Source organism: Phalangium opilio, unplaced genomic scaffold (genome assembly GCF_054372755.1).
Source record: "Phalangium opilio isolate 3A_F unplaced genomic scaffold, DU_Popi_V2 ptg000009l_1, whole genome shotgun sequence".
Lineage (NCBI taxonomy): Eukaryota > Metazoa > Arthropoda > Arachnida > Opiliones > Phalangiidae > Phalangium > Phalangium opilio.
The window spans coordinates 3,688,437-3,706,995 of NW_028324146.1; the positions used below are offsets into that span (position 1 = coordinate 3,688,437).

Genomic DNA, 18,559 nt, shown 5'->3' on the forward strand with positions numbered 1-18,559 from the left:
TGGTGATACTTTGGACTAATAATAGAAACTTTGCTTCCGGGACAAGACAGTCAATAAAAAATGCGGCTCACAAAAACCATTGGCTATGCCATCACGCCTAGCGAAACTAGATGAAAGCTTGGTGGACAATCAAGATAGCACGTGTATTATTTTGTTATACATCGCATTATTCGAAAGGATTTTTGAAAATGAAACTTGGTCAAAGTCTTAGGAAAAGGTAGAAATAAAAACCTTCCGTATTAGTAGGGTCAGAGTATCTAAAATCACTTTGGGTAAATATAGTGTTTAACCGCCATTGCCTACCTAATTCCTTAAATGAAAACTTAAATTTCCGTTTATCCAGCCCGCTTCTTCGAAATCCGTCGTCTCGATAAATGTCCTAACCGCCCGTTTACAAATCTCACTCATGAAGGGTCCTGATTTGTTGAAAAGTAGCGCATGCGCCGCGTAAACCGGTTGTGTAACAAATTTACCGGAAACGAGGGAAAGAAGACGTATCTTATTTCATTGGCTTTTGTGATTATCTTACCAAAGGCTATAGTGTCTAGTCCCAGTAAATCCTTATTTAGTCCAAGGTAATATGGTGATACTCGTGCCGATTCGTGCGTTCTTAGTTTCTTACAGTGCCTCGGAAAAAATGCGTAGACAAAGCTACAGTTACCGCGCTGATGTCTGGTGTGAGCCTCTAACCGTATTTTCGAGTTTACCCTTTTCGAATTTCCTTCTCAACGGATCACGTGACATCTTACTCCTCGGCTGTGCGCCGAGGTAGGTGCGCGCGAGAGCCCATGTTGGCAGGCCGTTATAGTTACCTTCCCCCTTTTATCTTCGACTTTCTACTTGTGCTCACTGGTATAAGTTGTTGAAATATGAGTTAAGAAATAATGTATTATAACATTCCTATCCAGTATTACTACTCCTAGTTCTTTAGTCATGATAAATATCCACTCCAGTATTAGGTACTCCTAGTACCCCTTAACTTAGAAAATTGCCAACGTGCTAGCATAGATAATAAACACCAGGATCAGAAGGTCGGGGGAGAGCTTGGCCGCGCTTTGTACAAACTGGGTAGGTTCTACTTCCGGAAACCAGCGCATGCGTACGGCGAGTCATGCACGAAAAACGAGCAGGCAGACCTCGTCTACGCAGAAGCGGAAGTCAACTGCAGAAGTTTGGCGTGCGGCCCCCCCGCACAGGCGCGGCAAAGAGAGATACACTACGGAAGGCATACCTGCCGATCCTTGTGTATATTATCTATGGTGCTAGCCACCACTCCTCATGATGTAGTCTAAGAGATTAGACGTCCGTAACTTCTTTATTTGTAACTCTCTTAATTAATAATAAACAACTGTTAACTTTAAGTGTAGTTATTGCGTGAATTGAATAGAACCCCACGAGCAGATTATACAAGAGCTACGATAAACGTAACATGGTGTCAGAAGTCCTACATTCTTTCACGTAAGGAACACGCCGCCTGTTTGCTAAGCCTAGGTTCTCTTTGTTATGCCGGTGGAAAGAAGAAGAGATTCGGTCGACGCCCATGATAGTGAGGCTGAGAGTACTACGTCTTCAACACGTACTACATTAGCTCCACCACGCCGAGGAATGGATAACCTCAAACAGCCCGCACCTTTGGTGCTTGAAGGGAAGGGAACGTAGCCGAAAATTGGCGCCGCTTTAAGTCCAGATTCATGACTTATTTACGGGCTTCCGCATTGGATGACCTGGAAGAGGAAAGACAGGCCTCTATCCTGCTCCATGTGATTGGCGAAGCCGCCGTCGAGGTTTATGACACTTTTACGGTTAATGAAGACGAAGGCGCCGGTTCACTCACCGGAATTCTAAAGCAGTTTGAAGATTACTGTATGCCGAGGAAGAATATCAACTTTGAAAGACATCGCCTCTTCACATACAGACAAGGTACGCAAAACATTGATCAATACGTTACGGAATTAAAAAGACGAGCAAAGTCTTGCGAGCTGGGAAGCTTAGAAGCGTCCCTTCTCACTACATGCCTCATTCTGGGCATTCGAAAGGAAAGTCTTCAGGATAGACTATTACAAATAAGCGAGTTGGACCTAGATAAGGCCGTACAAATTTGCCGCACAGATGAAACATCTCGCCAGCAGCTGAAAGAACTCCAAGGCGAGAGTGCCACCAAATCGCTTCACGCCGTCCACAAGCAACAGAATCAGCGGAAGGTAGAAGACAAAAGATCTCTACCCTCGCAGAAGCAGCGTCCTCCAGCTCAGGATTTTAAGAAAGACTGTTCTTACTGTGGTTGTAATCATCCACCTAGAAAAGGTCCGGCGTTCCGGCATCTGTGTAAGAAATGCCAGAAGCCAAATCACTTTGAACGTGTATGCCTGAATACCGTTTATCGAGTCGGCATGTTAGAACAGGACAATCAGAATGAAACAGCACCAGACGTGACCGTTAGCGGTAACCAGCCCGATACTACATTCTTTCTACAAGCAGTCGAAACGGATGGTCACGAAACAACGACTGAGTGGACCGAAGAAATACTAGTTGAAACTGTTCCTATACGATTCAAATTAGACTCGGGGGCGGAAGTTAGCACCATTCCGTTGAAGATGTATCAAGAAACATTCAGTCATCTTCAAGTTCATCCTCCTGTAGCTCAAATCAAAGATTATTCAGGCTTAAGGTTCATGGACTCATGACTGTCAAGGTTTTCCTGCCTGACAGGAATTTCAACGGTAACATAACGCTATGGGTAGTAGACACAGATGCCACTCCCTTATTGTCGTTAAAAGACTGTTTAAAGTTGAATCTAATGAAGCGAGTATACGATGTGTCCAGTACCAAACCAAAGTCAGTAGAAGACGTTCTGGAAAAATATCACGACGTGTTTTCCGGACTGGGATGCATGACGGGTAAGAAACACACAATAGTTTTGGATCCCGAAGCAATACCTAAGATACACTCGGCGGGAAAAGTACCACTAGCGCTTCAAGAGAAGCTGAAAGCCGAGTTAGAAAAAATGACCGCCCAAGAGGTTATAGAAAAGGTCACGGAACCTACTGAATGGGTACATCCCATGCTGATTGTTGAAAAACCCAATGGCGATCTCAGAATATGCCTAGATCCTAAAGAACTTAATGCAAACATCAAGCGCGCTCATCACCCAATCCCGACGTTGGAAGATTTAATTTCCAGACTCCACACTTGTCAATATTTCTCAGTTTTGGATGCCAATTCAGGGTTTTGGCAACTTCCCTTAGACGATGCTAGCTCATGTATTTGCACGTTCGCAACGCCGTTCGGGCGCTACCGATTTAAAAGAGTTCCCTTTGGAATCTCGAGCGCCCCAGAAGTCTTCCAAAAAGAAGTCGAGGACGTGTTTGAGGGTGAGTCGAAAATAATGAACTACTTTGACGACATACTAGTCGCTGGAACTACGTTGGAGGAGCACAACCTAAATCTCGAACTAGCGCTACAGAAAGCAAGAGAAAGGCACATAACCTTTAACCGGAGCAAATGCAAGTTCGGGTTGACGGAAGTCTCATACGTAGGTCACATCTTGACAGCGGAGGGAGTCAAACCCGATCCCGTCAAGGTACAGGCGATACAAGATATTCCCACTCCAACCTCAAAGGAGGATCTCCATCGCCTTTTAGGAATGGCCACCTATCTGGGTAAATTCATTCCCAACCATTCTGAGTTGACGGCACCCCTTCGCGATCTCCTCAAAGATACCTCTGCATGGGTATGGGATGCCAATCATGATGTGGTCTTGCAAGATCTGAAAAATGTAATAGCCGAACTACCAACTCTCCAGTATTTTGATATACGCAAGCCCGTCAAGCTATCAGTCGATGCCTCTCAGTCAGGCCTAGGGGGAGTTCTATTACAAGACGAACGCCCTGTTGCGTACATGTCTAAGGCAATGACAGATACTGAGAAGCGCTACTCCCAAATAGAAAAAGAATTGTTGGCGATTGTTGTGGGTTTAGAAAGGTTTAACCAATTCACCTACGGACGTGAGGTATTGGTGGAATCAGACCACAAACCCCTTGAAGCCATTTTTAAGAAACCACTAGTCACCGCGCCACCAAGACTACAACGTTTGTTACTACGAACTCAGAAATACAAGATCTCTGTCATGTACACGCCGGGAAAGAATCTCAAAGTCGCTGATACTTTGTCACGAGCATACCCTGCTCTTGATCCTCGAGAAATTGAAGACCTACAGGCTAGAGAAGACGTCCAAGTACACAGTATAGTAGCCCAGTTTCCAATGTCACCAGCTCGAAGAGCTCAGTTCGCGGAAGAAACAAGAAAAGACGAAAACCTGACGCTACTTATGAAATATATGAGACATGGTCGTCCCGCAAAACTCCATACGGTACCTGAAGAGGTCAAGAAATTGCTATCTGTACTGCCAGAACTTAGCCAAGTTGAAGGAATCATATTAAAGGGTCAGCAAATAGTCGTTCCCTATACGTTGCGTCAGTACGTCATGAAGCTCGCTCACCAAAGCCACCTAGGTGAAGAACGCACAGTGGGCCTAGCCAAAGAAGCTGTCTACTGGCCAGGAATGGTTCGTGAGATACAAGCATTAGTTCAGTCATGTCCTACCTGCTTGCGCCACCGCAATGCCAGTCAGAAAGAACCGTTGGTTCACCATGAAATACCGTCCAGACCTTGATCCAAAGTCGGCACGGACATGTTTCACTACGATGACAAGGATTATCTGGTATGCGTTGACTACTACTCCAAATATTTTGAAGTTGTCAGAGTAACAGACACAACGAGTACAGGAGTGATCCTCAAGCTCAAAGATCTATTCTCATGTTACGGAATCCCCGACACCGTAATATCTGACAATGGACCACAGTATTCGTCAGCCGACTTCGCAAAGTTTGTCAAAGAATGGGCATTCCAGCACATCACGTCTAGTCCCCGATACCCTCAGTCCAATGGGTTAGCGGAGCGCACAATCCAAACCGTCAAGAAGCTCCTGAAGAAAGCCAAGCATAGTGGTCAAGATGCTCACTTAGCAATTCTAAAAATCCTCAATTAGGATTTTCACCAGCCCAGATGATGTTAGGCAGAACTCTACGCTCAACACTGCCTATCGTAGAAGCTCACCTTCTTCCCCACACCGTCCCGCCTGAAGAAGTCATGTCAAAGCTTCAGCGTTATCAAGACAAGGCCAAAGAAAACTATGATCGCCACACTAAACTCCAATCTCAACTCCATCCGGGCGACTCAGTCTTCATATATGAAAATAACGAGAAAATCTGGAACCCTGCCACCGTCGTCGATCAGCACGACCAACCGCGGTCCTACGTAGTCAAGACGAACCAAGGTAGAACCTTACGAAGAAATCGCGTTCAACTGCTACAACCACGAAGGGCTCCCGCGATAGACGTCCCGAACTGTGATCTTCCCACTGATGTACAAAACCCCTGTCCAGCGCCACCTACTAGTCCGTCCTCCTCTCCAGAAATTCCCAAGGATACAATGAAGAGTACACGAAGTGGTCGCCAAGTCAAGTTGCCTCGTTGTTTACAGGATTATGAACTTTAGATTAGTAAAAGTTTATTAAAAAAAAAAAGGAAGATGTTGAAATATGAGTTAAGAAATAATGTATTATAACATTCCTATCCAGTATTACTACTCCTAGTTCTTTAGTCATGATAAATATCCACTCCAGTATTTGGTACTCCTAGTACCCCTTAACTTAGAAAATTGCCAACGTGCTAGCTTGAAGGAGAGAGTAATGGAGTGGAAACCCCCATACCTTAAGCGTTGCCTTTGTACCCCCACCTACGGCACCATAGTCCTCCCATCATCCCCAGCGGTTAGGTAGGGTCGTGCCGGACGAAATTGTAAAGGACGCTCCCTCTATCTCAAAAATAGAAGCTAGTTCTCATTCAAATAAAATGGCGCTACGCGGCAGCACTTAGCAATCGCCTACGGAAGGGTAGGGGCGTGCGCGAGGTACACTGGGAGAGATATGGTGCCGCAGGTCGCCCATCATCATTTCCAATCCATCTGACTCCCTTATCCCTGGTGCTAGCCACCACTCCTCATGATGTAGTCTGAGAGATTAGACGTCCGTAACTTCTTTATTTGTAACTCTCTTAATTAATAATAAACAACTGTTAACTTTAAGTGTAGTTATTGCGTGAATTGAATAGAACCCCACGAGCAGATTATACAAGAGCTACGATAAACGTAACATAAGTAACATAATAAATAACTATAATCATGAACGATGATTTTCCAAGCCAACCAAAGCGAAACGGAGTAACACGATTTCGGAGTGTCGAAGAGTGTCTCTGCGCACGACTAGCGAAAACTCGATTTATAAAGCTGTTAGATAAGAATAGTTTAAAAACATCTTTATGATAATAGATCAATAATAGATCAAAGCTAAAAAATATCTCACTGTATATAAAGGGAGTTCGATGCCCAAATCGGGCAGAGTTTATGTAGACTCGTAGAGGGACTCTCACAAGAATACATGACTTTTAATCTTTAACCGTGTCTCGTCAATACTTAACAAAAGCAACTGACACTTTCAGCAGCATCGATATCATGAAGGCATAGGTGAAGCAAATGGGGCAGGGGTCTAAAGCAGCAACATTGATTTCAAGTTTGGAGAAAGAATTGGACAATGTGAAGTGTAGAGTGATTGTACAAGATGTAGTCAATGAGCTATATTGAGTGGGGTAGCATAGCGGTTAGCGTTTTCGCCTCGCAGAAAAAGGAACGGGATCGGCCAGCGGGCCAGACTAATGCCTCTTGAGCAGGTGACAGAAGCGGCGAGCCCAGCCAGGAGGTGGTCGATGTCAGGGAATGACTAAGCAGGGGAGTTCCCTCCGAGCATAGTAGTGCCATACGGTCCAAACAATGTATCCGCGACCCTCAGAGGGTTGCCAAGGGCAAAGATGGTCCAAGCAACACCTGGGCGAGGGCGAAGCAGCCGAGCATAACGTTCGCGGAACGGGGCAGTAAACAGTCTGAACCTAGGGCGAACCCAAGGAATTCCTGAACCGGCACACCAAACTCAGGACCCCTCCGCCACGACAAGGCCTTATGCTCTGCTCCACCAGGCGGACCTCGCGAGGGAGCAGGAGGGGGCGGTAATAGTCATTATAGGGCTGTGGCAAAGGGGTTAGCCACCACCTCTCTATACATCTCAGTCTAAGAAGGGGTGTCACACTAAGCCTCTGGCTTTCTTACAGGTGGGTTCCTTAACAATGTATAGAGAGGTACATATACATATATTATTAACTCTCTGAGAGACTGACACCTTTATGATTGAAATCAGAGTTACTAGGGAACGATTGAGTAGACGTGAGTTAGGGTTTTTAATGTTGACCACAAGCGTCCTTAACATAAAAGATAATGCGAATTTTTGTACTTCGGCGCGCCAATGTTGAACTCGTCACAGGCAAGACACAAAATAGGCTTTACATTTTTCTTTACCACAAGGCTAATGTAATTGACGTTTGATCGGATGGTGAATTTGGGGTCTTTTCAAATTGGGAAACTATAGTCAGTTAGTGACTGTGACATAACGTGAGCTTTCAGCAGACAGAATGCGCTTTTGTTATCAGAAAGAGGTTCGTGTTGTATATGGTTAGAGGTTAATGATTTGAAAAATACGCCCCGTTTCTCTAAAACTGGAGTTAGGCTTTATAAGCCAATTTTTAATATGCATTAATTGTAAGCGTTATTAAGTTTTGTTTCGGCTGGTATAAGTTTTTATAAAATATTTTGTCTACCTAGATTAAATATTTTTTTTAATGAAAATTTCATTCTCTCTTTAAAGATATCAATATTTACTTGAGATTTCTCCTAATTGCAATCATGATTTCGGCAATAATTCCATCGTAATCGTCGATTTCGCGTTGGTCGTACTTTCCTCGTCCACTCAGATAAATTAAAGGAAAAAACTTAAAGAATAAAAAGAACAAATAAATGCTTTAATGCTATTGGATATCTTTATAAGAAAATTTCTTAATTAGAAAATGGTCCATGCTAAAACCCCGGTTCTTCTAATGGCATTGCCTGTCGTCGCCCCTAGCAGGAAAGCCCTGGCGTTTTGCCATTGCCATAAAAGTCTTGCACATTTCTAATTATTTAGAAGTTTGAAGCCTTGTGGTCTAGGGGAGATTGAAGCGGCCTTAGCAATCAGAGACGCGTATCAATTTTCCGTATATGTTAATCTGGTTATTCGAAGTTAGGTTTTCGTCGAACCAGATTCCAAAGAGTTTACACGTTCAATAGCACCGTTACATGAAATGTTTACATTAATAGAAGCCTGGGCTACCTACCGCTTTGCTTTGTTGTGACTGAACAGCATGAATTTAGTTTTATTTATATTTAAGACAAGTCATTTTTTGCATCATGATTTTAAGGTTCAAACAGGTCGTCGACCTCAATTGGGAAGTAATTCCACTGATGTTAAATCTTGAACGCGGGAAAGCTTGAATTCTGGAGTAGCATAGTAGGTTTATGCTAGACACTGTGTACCTGTTCTACTTGTAATCTTTAAAAACAATTTCATTTGACTGGCCTTGCTAAATGATCATACTGGGTATTGTAAGGGTACCCTAGGTTCTATCTAAGCTGAGAGTAAGAACTCTTTGTTAAATTGCCCTGTGAGTGTCCCAAGTATACGACAAATATACTGAATTCATAAGAAAAGTATTAAATTGGAAGGGGTTCATTGGACTTCACAAAATAGTATTAAATTGAAAATAATTCTGAAAGAACACACTATATTTACGATAAATGTCTTGAATTGGACAGAGCTGAATAATAATTCTTAAGATTTCTCTAAATTACACGATGAATCCACGGGATTACGCCACAAATTAAGAGGCATTCTCATGAAATTTTAAGAAAATGTGTCATACCGTGTCTTCTGAGTACAATCGAATTGTTTTAGATCCCACCATCTTCGAAAGTTTTGATTTAAATATAAATATCAGCACAGAAAACTATATATTTCTATATTGGAAAGTATTTAGTGACCAATTCTGTTGCTGCTTGCTCTCACGGTAACACGATTTCGTTGGTACCTTCTCTTCTTCCTGACAAACTCACTCTGTCATTCCCGCGTTCTTTCAAATAAATACCAATAACGTGAAGGGTTGCGTATGTCTTCGCAATATGGTCTTATAAAGCTTGTAGTGTGGTTTCTTTTAAATTTTTTAACAGAAGCACGCGCACCGAGAGTTATAAGAGGTGACACTCATAATTTAGAAGCAATACCCCACTAATGAAAGGGATAGTTTCAAAATTCTTTTTCATTGTTCTATTCGTGGGTTTTAATTTTTTCGAGTCGGTACGGTTAGAGACATTATATTTTCAAAACTGCCACAGAAACGAACCGGATTTTGCAAGCATTCTAGCGGTCCTATAATTGTTTGCAAACCTGATCAATTTGCGAATATCCTTTGGAATCCCATCAATCTGCAAAAAGTTTTATGAAATCCTACAAATCTTCAAAATCTTTGTAAAATCCTGCAAATCTTTGAAATGTTCAAATGCCGAGTAATACCTTAAATTCTGCTAAAACGTTTTCTAAAATCCTGTTATTTTGGAGAAACATACATTGTAAAATTCTCTAATTATGCAAAATGACCTATTTAATCCTATAATTCTGCATATTTCCTGTAAAATACTAAAAGCTACTGATTTAATATAAAATTATAAAACGGAAAAATGTCCAGTATAATCTTATAACTCTGCAAACATTACCCGTGTTATTCTACAATTCCGGAAAAATCTCCTGTGAAAATGTCAATTGAACCCAACCAAATTAATATTTGATGTTTTCGTAAATGTTTCAAATCTGGAAGAGAAACACTGTTTGAATGTACAAAGCAAAGCTATGTCCTCCTATTTTTCCCCGAAGATATGTATAGTAAAAAAATATAGTTTTAAATTATTTAAATTTAAATAAAATGAGTCTGATACTTCATGGAGATTTTAAAATTATTTATTAATTTAAATATAAGCAGGAGCTTTCGGACCGCGGTCCCTCTTCAGCTGCAACTTTAAATGTTTTTTTTTCAAAAAATTTATTTTATTTGTGCAATACACAGGTTCGCGAACTTCATACGCTTGCTTGCCTCTATCCCTTTGCGGGAGGCGACTTACTCTCTATATAGAATGGTATTAAGGTCTTAAAGGTACGCACGTGATAATAAGAAACTGAATGTTTGAGCGAATAAATGTATTTTATTTATTAAAGTTCAATGGGGCAATGGAGGTTGACATACTTAATGAGTTCTGGAACGCGTAAACAGGAAGTGTAACCGATATTGAAATAGAATAAATAATAGCGCGGTAGATTATATGTTAACTTAATTAAAGTAGAACAACATAAAGGCGCAAATAATTTTCTCGCGCATACATGGGTGCAGGTGAACGTTTCTGTTGATCCTAGGGCACTACCTCAAAGGGAGAATGAAAATGAGCAGACACCGTTTTTTAAAGGTTTCAGTTTGATAACAGAAAAGCATTAATTAAAATGATCAAACGATTTCCGTTAAATTGACATAATTACAGAACGACCCATGGTCAAAAATTTAAAGCTCATGTATTGTTGCAGCTCATTGGTTATATAGGATATCACTATAAAAATACTCCGTACATAAAAAAGTTGCATTAAGCTTAGAACCTTAATTTTGAAACTTTGCAAATGTAGTACATAAAATTAACTGAACGATTCTATTAATGACTAGTAGCAAAGAAAACTTGTGTTGTCCGTAAGATTGAAGGGAAATATTTTGGGCTGCTATTTTAATATATGGAGGCAAATTTGATTTCAAAAGCGATAATCTCCTCTGTAAGATAAACTATTCTACAATAATATATTAATGAAATTGGTTGAAACTTGTAACCGTTATTTCATAAAGGAAACTGACATTTCTGGTCGCCATTTTTCAAGATGGCCGAAAATATATCTTCTGCTATTTAAGAGTAACGTCCGTGCTTCTTAATTAAAGCGGTTTGGGCCGCCCGTACAAAAATTTACGGCTGCATTTTGCTGTTATTTAGATTTTTTAGAATCTGCAATATATTGCAAATAAACTGGAATATTCTGGAAAAATACTGGAATAAACCTGAAAAAGGTTCAACTTCAGACAAAATTAAGATGCATTCCAGAGAGCAATGCAGAACATTTTAGATGTTTTGCAGAAAAATTATCTTCCGTTGGAAAACTCAGTACAGCAGTATACAAAATTTAGCTACTCTAGAGTCATAAAATAGCTACCTTACAGCTAGAAAACAGAAGGGAAATAGTAACTACCGTATTAAATCAGGATGTTTGTAAGCTCATTACAGGTACTGTACCTTCCAGATATATTGTATGCATGTTACAGTCAGAAATTGCTAAGTTTGTAGGATAATGGCAGGCAGGTTTCGGACACTTTTTATGATAATTGCAGGCGCGTTTCAGATACTTTTTTGGATCATTGCAGGCGCCTTTATGATACTTTATTGGATCATTGCAGGCACGTTTCAGATACTTTGTAGGATAATGGCAGGCGCGTTTCAGATACTTTGTAGGATCATTGTAGGTGCGTTTCATATTCTTTGTAGGATAATTGCAGATGCGTTTCAGATACTTTGTAGGATAATTGCAGGCGCGTTTCAGATACTTTGCAGGGTCATTGCAGATGCGTTTCAGATACTTTGTAGGATAATTGCAGCCGCGTTTCAAATACTTTGCAGGATCATTGCAGCCGCGTTTCAGATACTTTTAAGGACCATTACAGGCGCGTTTCAGATACTTTTAAGGACCATTACAGGCGCGTTTCAGATACTTTAATTTGTACGATAATTGCAGGTGCTTTTAATCAGATACTTTTTAGGATAAATGCAGGCGCGTTTCAGATACTTTGTAGGATAATTGCAGGCGCGTTTCAGATACTTTGTAGGATAATTACAGGCGCGTTTCAGATATTTTGTAGAATAATTGCAGGTACTTTTCAGATATTTTTAGGATAATTGCAGGAGCATTTCATATACTTTGTAGGATAATTGCAGGCGCTTTTCATATACTTTGTAGGATAATTGCAGGTGCGTTTCAGATACTTTGTAGGATAATTGCAGGCGCGTTTCAGATTCTTTGCAGGATCATTGCAGGCTCTTTTCATATACTTTGTAGGATAATTGCAGGTGCGTTTCAGATACTTTGTAGGATCATTGCAGCCGCGTTTCAGATACTTCGCAGGATCATTGCAGGAGCATTTCAGATACTCTGTAGGATAATTGCAGGTGCGTTTCAGATACTTTGCAGGGTCATTGCAGCCGCGTTTCAGATTCTTTGTAGGATCATTGCAGTTGCGATTTAGATACTTTGTGGAATAATATCAGATGCGTTTCAGATACTTCGCAGGATCATTGCAGGTGCATTTCAGATACTTTGTAGGATAATTGCAGGTGCATTTCAGATTCTTTGCAGGATCATTGCAGGCGCGTTTCAGATGCTTTGCAGGGTCATTGCGGGTTTTCCTATCAATTATTGTGAATCAGTCGCCTTATATACCCTAAATTTCCAAAAAATTTTAAAGAGGCTTACGCTTGAGTTCAAACGTCAACAATACCCCTGCAGCAAAGCCGAGTCGGGCCGACTAGTCGGCTGGCAGTCTCCCCGACTTTCCAAAGGCTGGTATTGATTGGGTCATATGGAAAGCCCCCGCGGAGTCGAAATGTCCTACCCGCCCCACAGTCGGCCGACTGTGTTTGTTTGAAACAAAAAAGACTGACGGCCTACTAACATTGTATTATCTACCGGACTCTAAATATCCATGAAACGTATATCTTAGCCGACCTTAGTACTCTAGGTTTGCCTACTCTTGGCCGTCCGAAATTAGACCTTGTGACCGACCTTTAAACAACTTTGGAAAAGCACTTTTGCTGGCTGTAACATTGCTTCCTAAACCACTACCTCCCGACCAAAATTATCTTGCGCCCGACTCTTAGATAGCTTTCAAAAAATGTGCACTGATCTCTAGAAGGTGACTAGTCCCATAAACGTAGGCCCAAGCTAAGGGGAAGACTTAACTTCCCATTTTTTATTTGTCTTACTACAACATCAGTGAACAAAGTGACAGCAATGAAAATGTTTATTCTTTTATTTGAATATAAAACCACTTGTTTCATATCACTGTTATGCTCTATCACAGAAGCTTAAGTGTATAGAGAAAAATAATGGACCCCGCACTATTAAAAATGAGAAATGGTTTCGATTAATTGAGTCGAAACTATGAATACCATGGTTAAATGTACTGGGTCCATGTCCAAAACAAATGAAAGTAATTTAAATGAAATGAGGAATCGTAGTAATTTTCTTAGTCTTCATCGTCATCATCTGTCAGCTGTTGACGATTTTCTTGACTTCTTCTGTTATTATTTCTTTGCCCACGTCCTCCATATCGATCTTTAGCATGCTTTATCCAGGTTTTCATGACTGTTTCCACCTCGAACTCTTTGGTGTGTTTAAGTTTTTGCGTCTTTCGTACAGCATCTTAAAAAACATGACATTGTTTATTAAATGGTGATAATTCCCTTTAAGACACGAATTAATTACCAATAACAATATTTCTAAGGCGTAGGTTTTGAAAGGAAATTTTTTCATTTCTACCATTCCAATTCATTTTCAGGACAACTTCTTGTGCGAGAACTGTTTTCAAGATTCGTCTTGTTGTGTCCGATACTTTTTACCTCCATAGCCTCCAAGATAAGCAACCTTGAAACAATTTTTTAAGTTTACATAACGGTAGTGAGCAAAACAGTGACATTAGATAAGTACTGCTTTCTTATAGTTCTCTTTGTTTTCCACGAATTCTTCAAAATCGTTTAAATCATCTATTGATGTCAAAGGGAAATTTGGAAATTCAGAATTTTGAGCTGAGAATGACAGGTCCTCATTTTCCAAATGCTGATTGGTCAAAATTTTATCCACTTTGTCATTTAAATCTGACAACATTCGAAAGACGGCTTTTTGGAATTTCTCTTGAGATAAATTATCTGAAATAGATTATACATATAATTGGTTTTCCTGAGCAATTAACATCACGCATTTAACCTGATGATAAGGCACGACTTTTTGTTGATCTTTTAAAGGAGGCGCTTTGATGTGGAGCTATAAAAGGAGGAAGAAATTCTACTATTAAACTCTTCACTTCATTTTTTGACCATATTGTAAATAATTTCATCTGTCGTTGGTTTTTAGAATGATCAATTATAGTTACCTCGTATTTCTTGAAGACCATCACTCAACTCGTCTGATCTGCTGTCAAATTATTTGGACTAGCCATAATTAAGTCTTCTGCCACAGTTTTTGGAGTTGTCTGAGTTTGGTTCGTAGTAGTTTTGTTTTGGTCAGCAGCTTTGTGGGAAAAAGTTTAATTAAATCTTGATGATGGACAAATGAATACATAATTAAACTGATCCTTTTATTTGAAAAACGTACTGCGAGAATTTCCGAATGTTGCATTAAATTCTTGAATAGGTTCTTAAGACACAAAATAAATTAGATTATTCTTCGTTGACAAAAACCATATATCTTACCAGATATATTGTTGGGCTTGTAAACGGGAGGTTTTGGCAGTTTAAGCGACTTTCCGAACCGTTTTGAAGTGTGTTTTTCCTTTTCAGCTTTATCTACGAAAATATAATTTTTAAGGGAGGCTAAATTGAGATGGAAAGCTAATCAAAGCAAACTTTTGTCAAACTACGGAAATCTCTAAGAATAATCTGGTGCTATAAATTAAATGGTTTAACCTTTTTTTCCTGATAGTTTGACTTTTTTTGCTGGTCTAATACTAGTAGTTGAGTCATCACTGCAGTCTTCACTCTCTTGCTCACTACTCTCATCAAATCTTCTAATATTACGTTTCTTTCGTTTCCCTCTTCCGGTGAACTTATCAGGGTCGTCAGTACCAAGGTCGGAAGTTACCTCAGCTTTGGAGCAAAGTTCTCTAGCATGGCCATATGTTTCTATATGATAACAAATAATGAGTATTATAATCTTCAATATTAAGTGCTTACCAATCGAAACTGTATATCTGATATTACCAGTTCTACGGTATATTTTCACAGCGAAGTTCATCCAATCCTGTTCAGGATCACAACCGTTCTTTATCATCCTTGTAATATCTGAAGATTTTGTTCCTTTACTAGGCCACTTGCATAACCTTTCCGATATGCACCATGATGAGGGTACAACTTCAACCGTGTTATCTTTTTTAAAGTTCACAATTGCATACATCTACATAGATTTATTAATCATAAGACCATTTTCTACACTACTTTTTAAACACATTATAGAGGAGTAATATTTTTCCGCCATTAACAGTTATGAAGCAATGGAATCACAGTAACAGTATCTTTGTGGTATGGGAGAAGCATGCATTTTTGCGCTATAGATGACATAGGATAAATCTTGATTTCATGTTGAACTTTCCCATTAAATATTCCAAGCTTTGAAGATTCCAGAGGATAATCAAATAAATCATGGTCAAATGAGCAAATATTTCCAAATATAAATATTTCTTCGCGGTCATTTTGAAATATTCCTTTAACTAAAACCACCTCTTCGGTTTGGAGTTTGAAACAATTGTCACCCTTAAAGCTCGAAATAACAAACTTATCTGTGTGTAGTTTTTTGTAGCACAGAGAATTCAATGGCAAGATAGGCTCGTTGCATTGATAAGGGCGTTTCAACAGCTTTTCTACAATCCTTTCTTTTTTATTGAAAAATATTTCAGATTCTCCCATCCTTTTTATGACTTGCTGCAGAGGCTTATTTGGCGTGCGTATGGATTTTTTCAAAAATTGTAAAAAATTTTCATTAGAAATCGAAAATGTCGTTCTTATCTCTAATTTCGTGGTTAAATATTTTATTGCGAAATTGCGCCAGTGGTAAAAAAGCAAAGTGGACAACAATGCGATATAACTCCCGATTTAGTGGAATTAAGTTATAAAATTAAGAATATAAATAATTGATGTTTCTTTTTTTAAGTATCTAGTTTTTCTTTCTTTGTACTAAAATTATTATTGTAGTACAATTATAAGTTACTATTATTATTTATTTGCCTTATGCAGTATCTAATATTCAAAGCCCAAAATATTAGAATAAGGCGGATAGATGGCGAGCGCGAGTTTTGAAATTATAAACCACTCCCATTAAAACATACAAAGTAGTCGAGGATGGGTAGTGAATTTGCTACGTTCAACGTTCTTCTTACATAAATCCGTTTTTGATATGGGGGAATGGTATGTTGGTTTTGACATTGCTCCCTCTCACTGACTTCCTCAATTTCATTCTCCACCACTGATGAGAGTTAATTAATAACTTTGCGTCGCGGTCCTTTCTCAGTACTTACAATTTAAAAATAAAACTAAAACATAGAACTCCCAATGGAGAGATCGGCGGATCATCGTTTAGGGCCCGCAATTCTTAAATATTTGTTTGATAGCTAATATAAGGTTCTATTGAGAGGAGGTCGTTTATGTAATTCTAATGTTAAAGCGCTTCTTATTAATTGCAGCTTCCTTCTGCGACGGATTCTCTTTATAGCGCGTGCTTTTTTGAAACACGGGCAGAGTTTGAAGCAGAGTTCCAATGTTAAAACAAGGCATGCCGGCATTAAACTTATGACGAATATGCTGAGTAAGAGACGCAATTCCGTTTCATTCTTGGCGTAATCTCTGTCGTCGACGCGGTTCTCCAAGGTAATGCACATCGTGTTCATTCGCCAGTAGGCTTTCTTGATTGCTTCATCGCATAAGCACGCTGAAGCGGCGTAGCGCAAACTGCAAACGAAAGGCATCAAAATTGTATTTAGAAAAATAGTTCTTCTATAAGAACTTGGTATTGCAAGCTTACATTCGATTTATTCCGTGCAGAGTGTCCATATCAACGGAGTGATTTCGTCGCATGAAGAATCCCACTGAATCAATTTTCAAAGGAAAGGGTGACTGGTACAACAAAGGGCGACCATCGACCCTCCCATCTAGTTCTGTTTCACAAAATTCATTTAGGGCAGCCACTTCTTCATGCCAGTCGATGTAAACGAGTTCACCATTTACAACTTTCTTAAAACGATCGCTATCACCATTCCGGTTATAGTAATACCTTCTTCGAATTTTCTTTCCTACTTCTCCGGGTATTCCCTAAAATGAGTTCAAAAGTGTTCCTGCTGATTTGTTGAAAACCTTCGACCGCAAGTAGTCTCGATAGGTGTTACAAAGGAAAAATGTGTGAGGGAGTTTTACGGGCTTCTATAGTATTTAATCAAGTAGCTGCAGTATCCCTAATTGATATGCGATCAATTCAATTCTGATCCACCAAATATCGTAAATCAAAGATTTGGTATAGCACGGTATTCTTCATTCAATTTAAAGTTCCAGATCAGAATTGATTTCTTTTTAATCGATATAATATATACAGTTAAGATTATTTCATTTTGGAATCATGTATCCTTCAACAATGCTAACTATATCCCACAAGTCAATGCTCTCTGGGAAAATGACAAAAGGAGGCTGTGAAACTCTATTGTACCAATCCCAATTGGTTTTCATAGCCCTTTTTTGGCGAGCTTTACAGACGGACCTAACTCATAGAAATCCAGTTAGGACACTTCATAGCATGCAAATCCTTGATGGTTCTAATTTGAAATATTGATTACATTATAAGCTCGTTTTAATAAATAGAAAATGTTCTAACCAGGAACTTTCCTTAATTCACCCTACAAGCGTAACAGTAATGCGTTAAGGGGAGGAAGTATTGAGACTGGTCGTGGCGAATGTTTCCACTCTAAATAGTTTACTCACTCTAAAAAAGTCTAGCATAGCGTCGGAGGTACTTGTAGTGAACTTCACGTTTTCAACTCGCAGAATATCGCTTAAATGATTCATTATAATTTTCTGCCCCACTAACACATCGGCGGTAATATAAGACAATACCACAATGTTAAGGACGATCAAAGTCGCGTACCAGAAATTCAACAAGTGCGCCGACATGCGGTGGACAATCCGAGTGTCAAAACCTTAAATGAAACAAGCAAAAAAAAAAAATTAATTCCATAATTACTTTCAATAAGATTGAAAAAAATATTGACAAAAAGATAAGCATTTAGGATAAAACGTGCAAAATACGATTATAACTAGGGTGCTATTTAATGTGGCATGACCACTTTTGGTCTGTTGAAGACGGCCGTGAAGCAAGAGAGTTGAAACACTGAACTCGTGGCGCCACAAAAGCTAAAGAGGACAGTACAATTGTAACAACTATTCCCCAAGACTTGAACAGTTAATTGTTATATAGTCGTAACGCGGGTGGTTCAGGTGAGAGAGTACATGGTGACAGTGTTTCCTTACTTTTCTGAAAGAGTGGTGCAAAATACATCCACATATATGATCCAAATTTGTTTGATTTTTCAAATCCCTTCGTTAACGCCGAAAGAATCAAAATTGACAGAAAAACTAATCCAAGAAACTGAAAACAACATAGAATGCCAAAATTGTATTTGTAATACTAATATTCTACTCC

At 39.5% G+C, this 18,559-nt stretch overlaps 1 protein-coding gene across 2 annotated transcripts; it reads right to left on the minus strand.

Annotated features, from left to right (window-relative positions):
- Positions 1-13,118: 13,118 nt before the first annotated feature.
- Positions 13,119-15,984, minus strand: LOC149713390 (uncharacterized). 2 transcript variants are annotated; one of them, XM_089847495.1, is made up of 8 exons: positions 14,788-15,984; positions 14,575-14,667; positions 14,477-14,518; positions 14,256-14,392; positions 14,090-14,146; positions 13,814-14,031; positions 13,592-13,750; positions 13,119-13,528 (listed from the first exon to the last, which is right to left on the minus strand). In XM_089847495.1, exons 1-4 carry the CDS (start codon positions 15,272-15,274, stop codon positions 14,280-14,282), a joined length of 735 nt encoding a protein of 244 aa, XP_089703621.1. In that variant the 5' UTR covers positions 15,275-15,984; the 3' UTR covers positions 13,119-13,528; positions 13,592-13,750; positions 13,814-14,031; positions 14,090-14,146; positions 14,256-14,279. The 2 variants fall into 2 exon arrangements, with proteins under 2 accessions (XP_089703621.1, XP_089703630.1); XM_089847504.1 differs by having other exon boundaries at positions 13,592-14,031; positions 14,788-15,003; positions 15,082-15,982.
- Between the last annotated feature and the right edge of the window lie 2,575 nt (positions 15,985-18,559).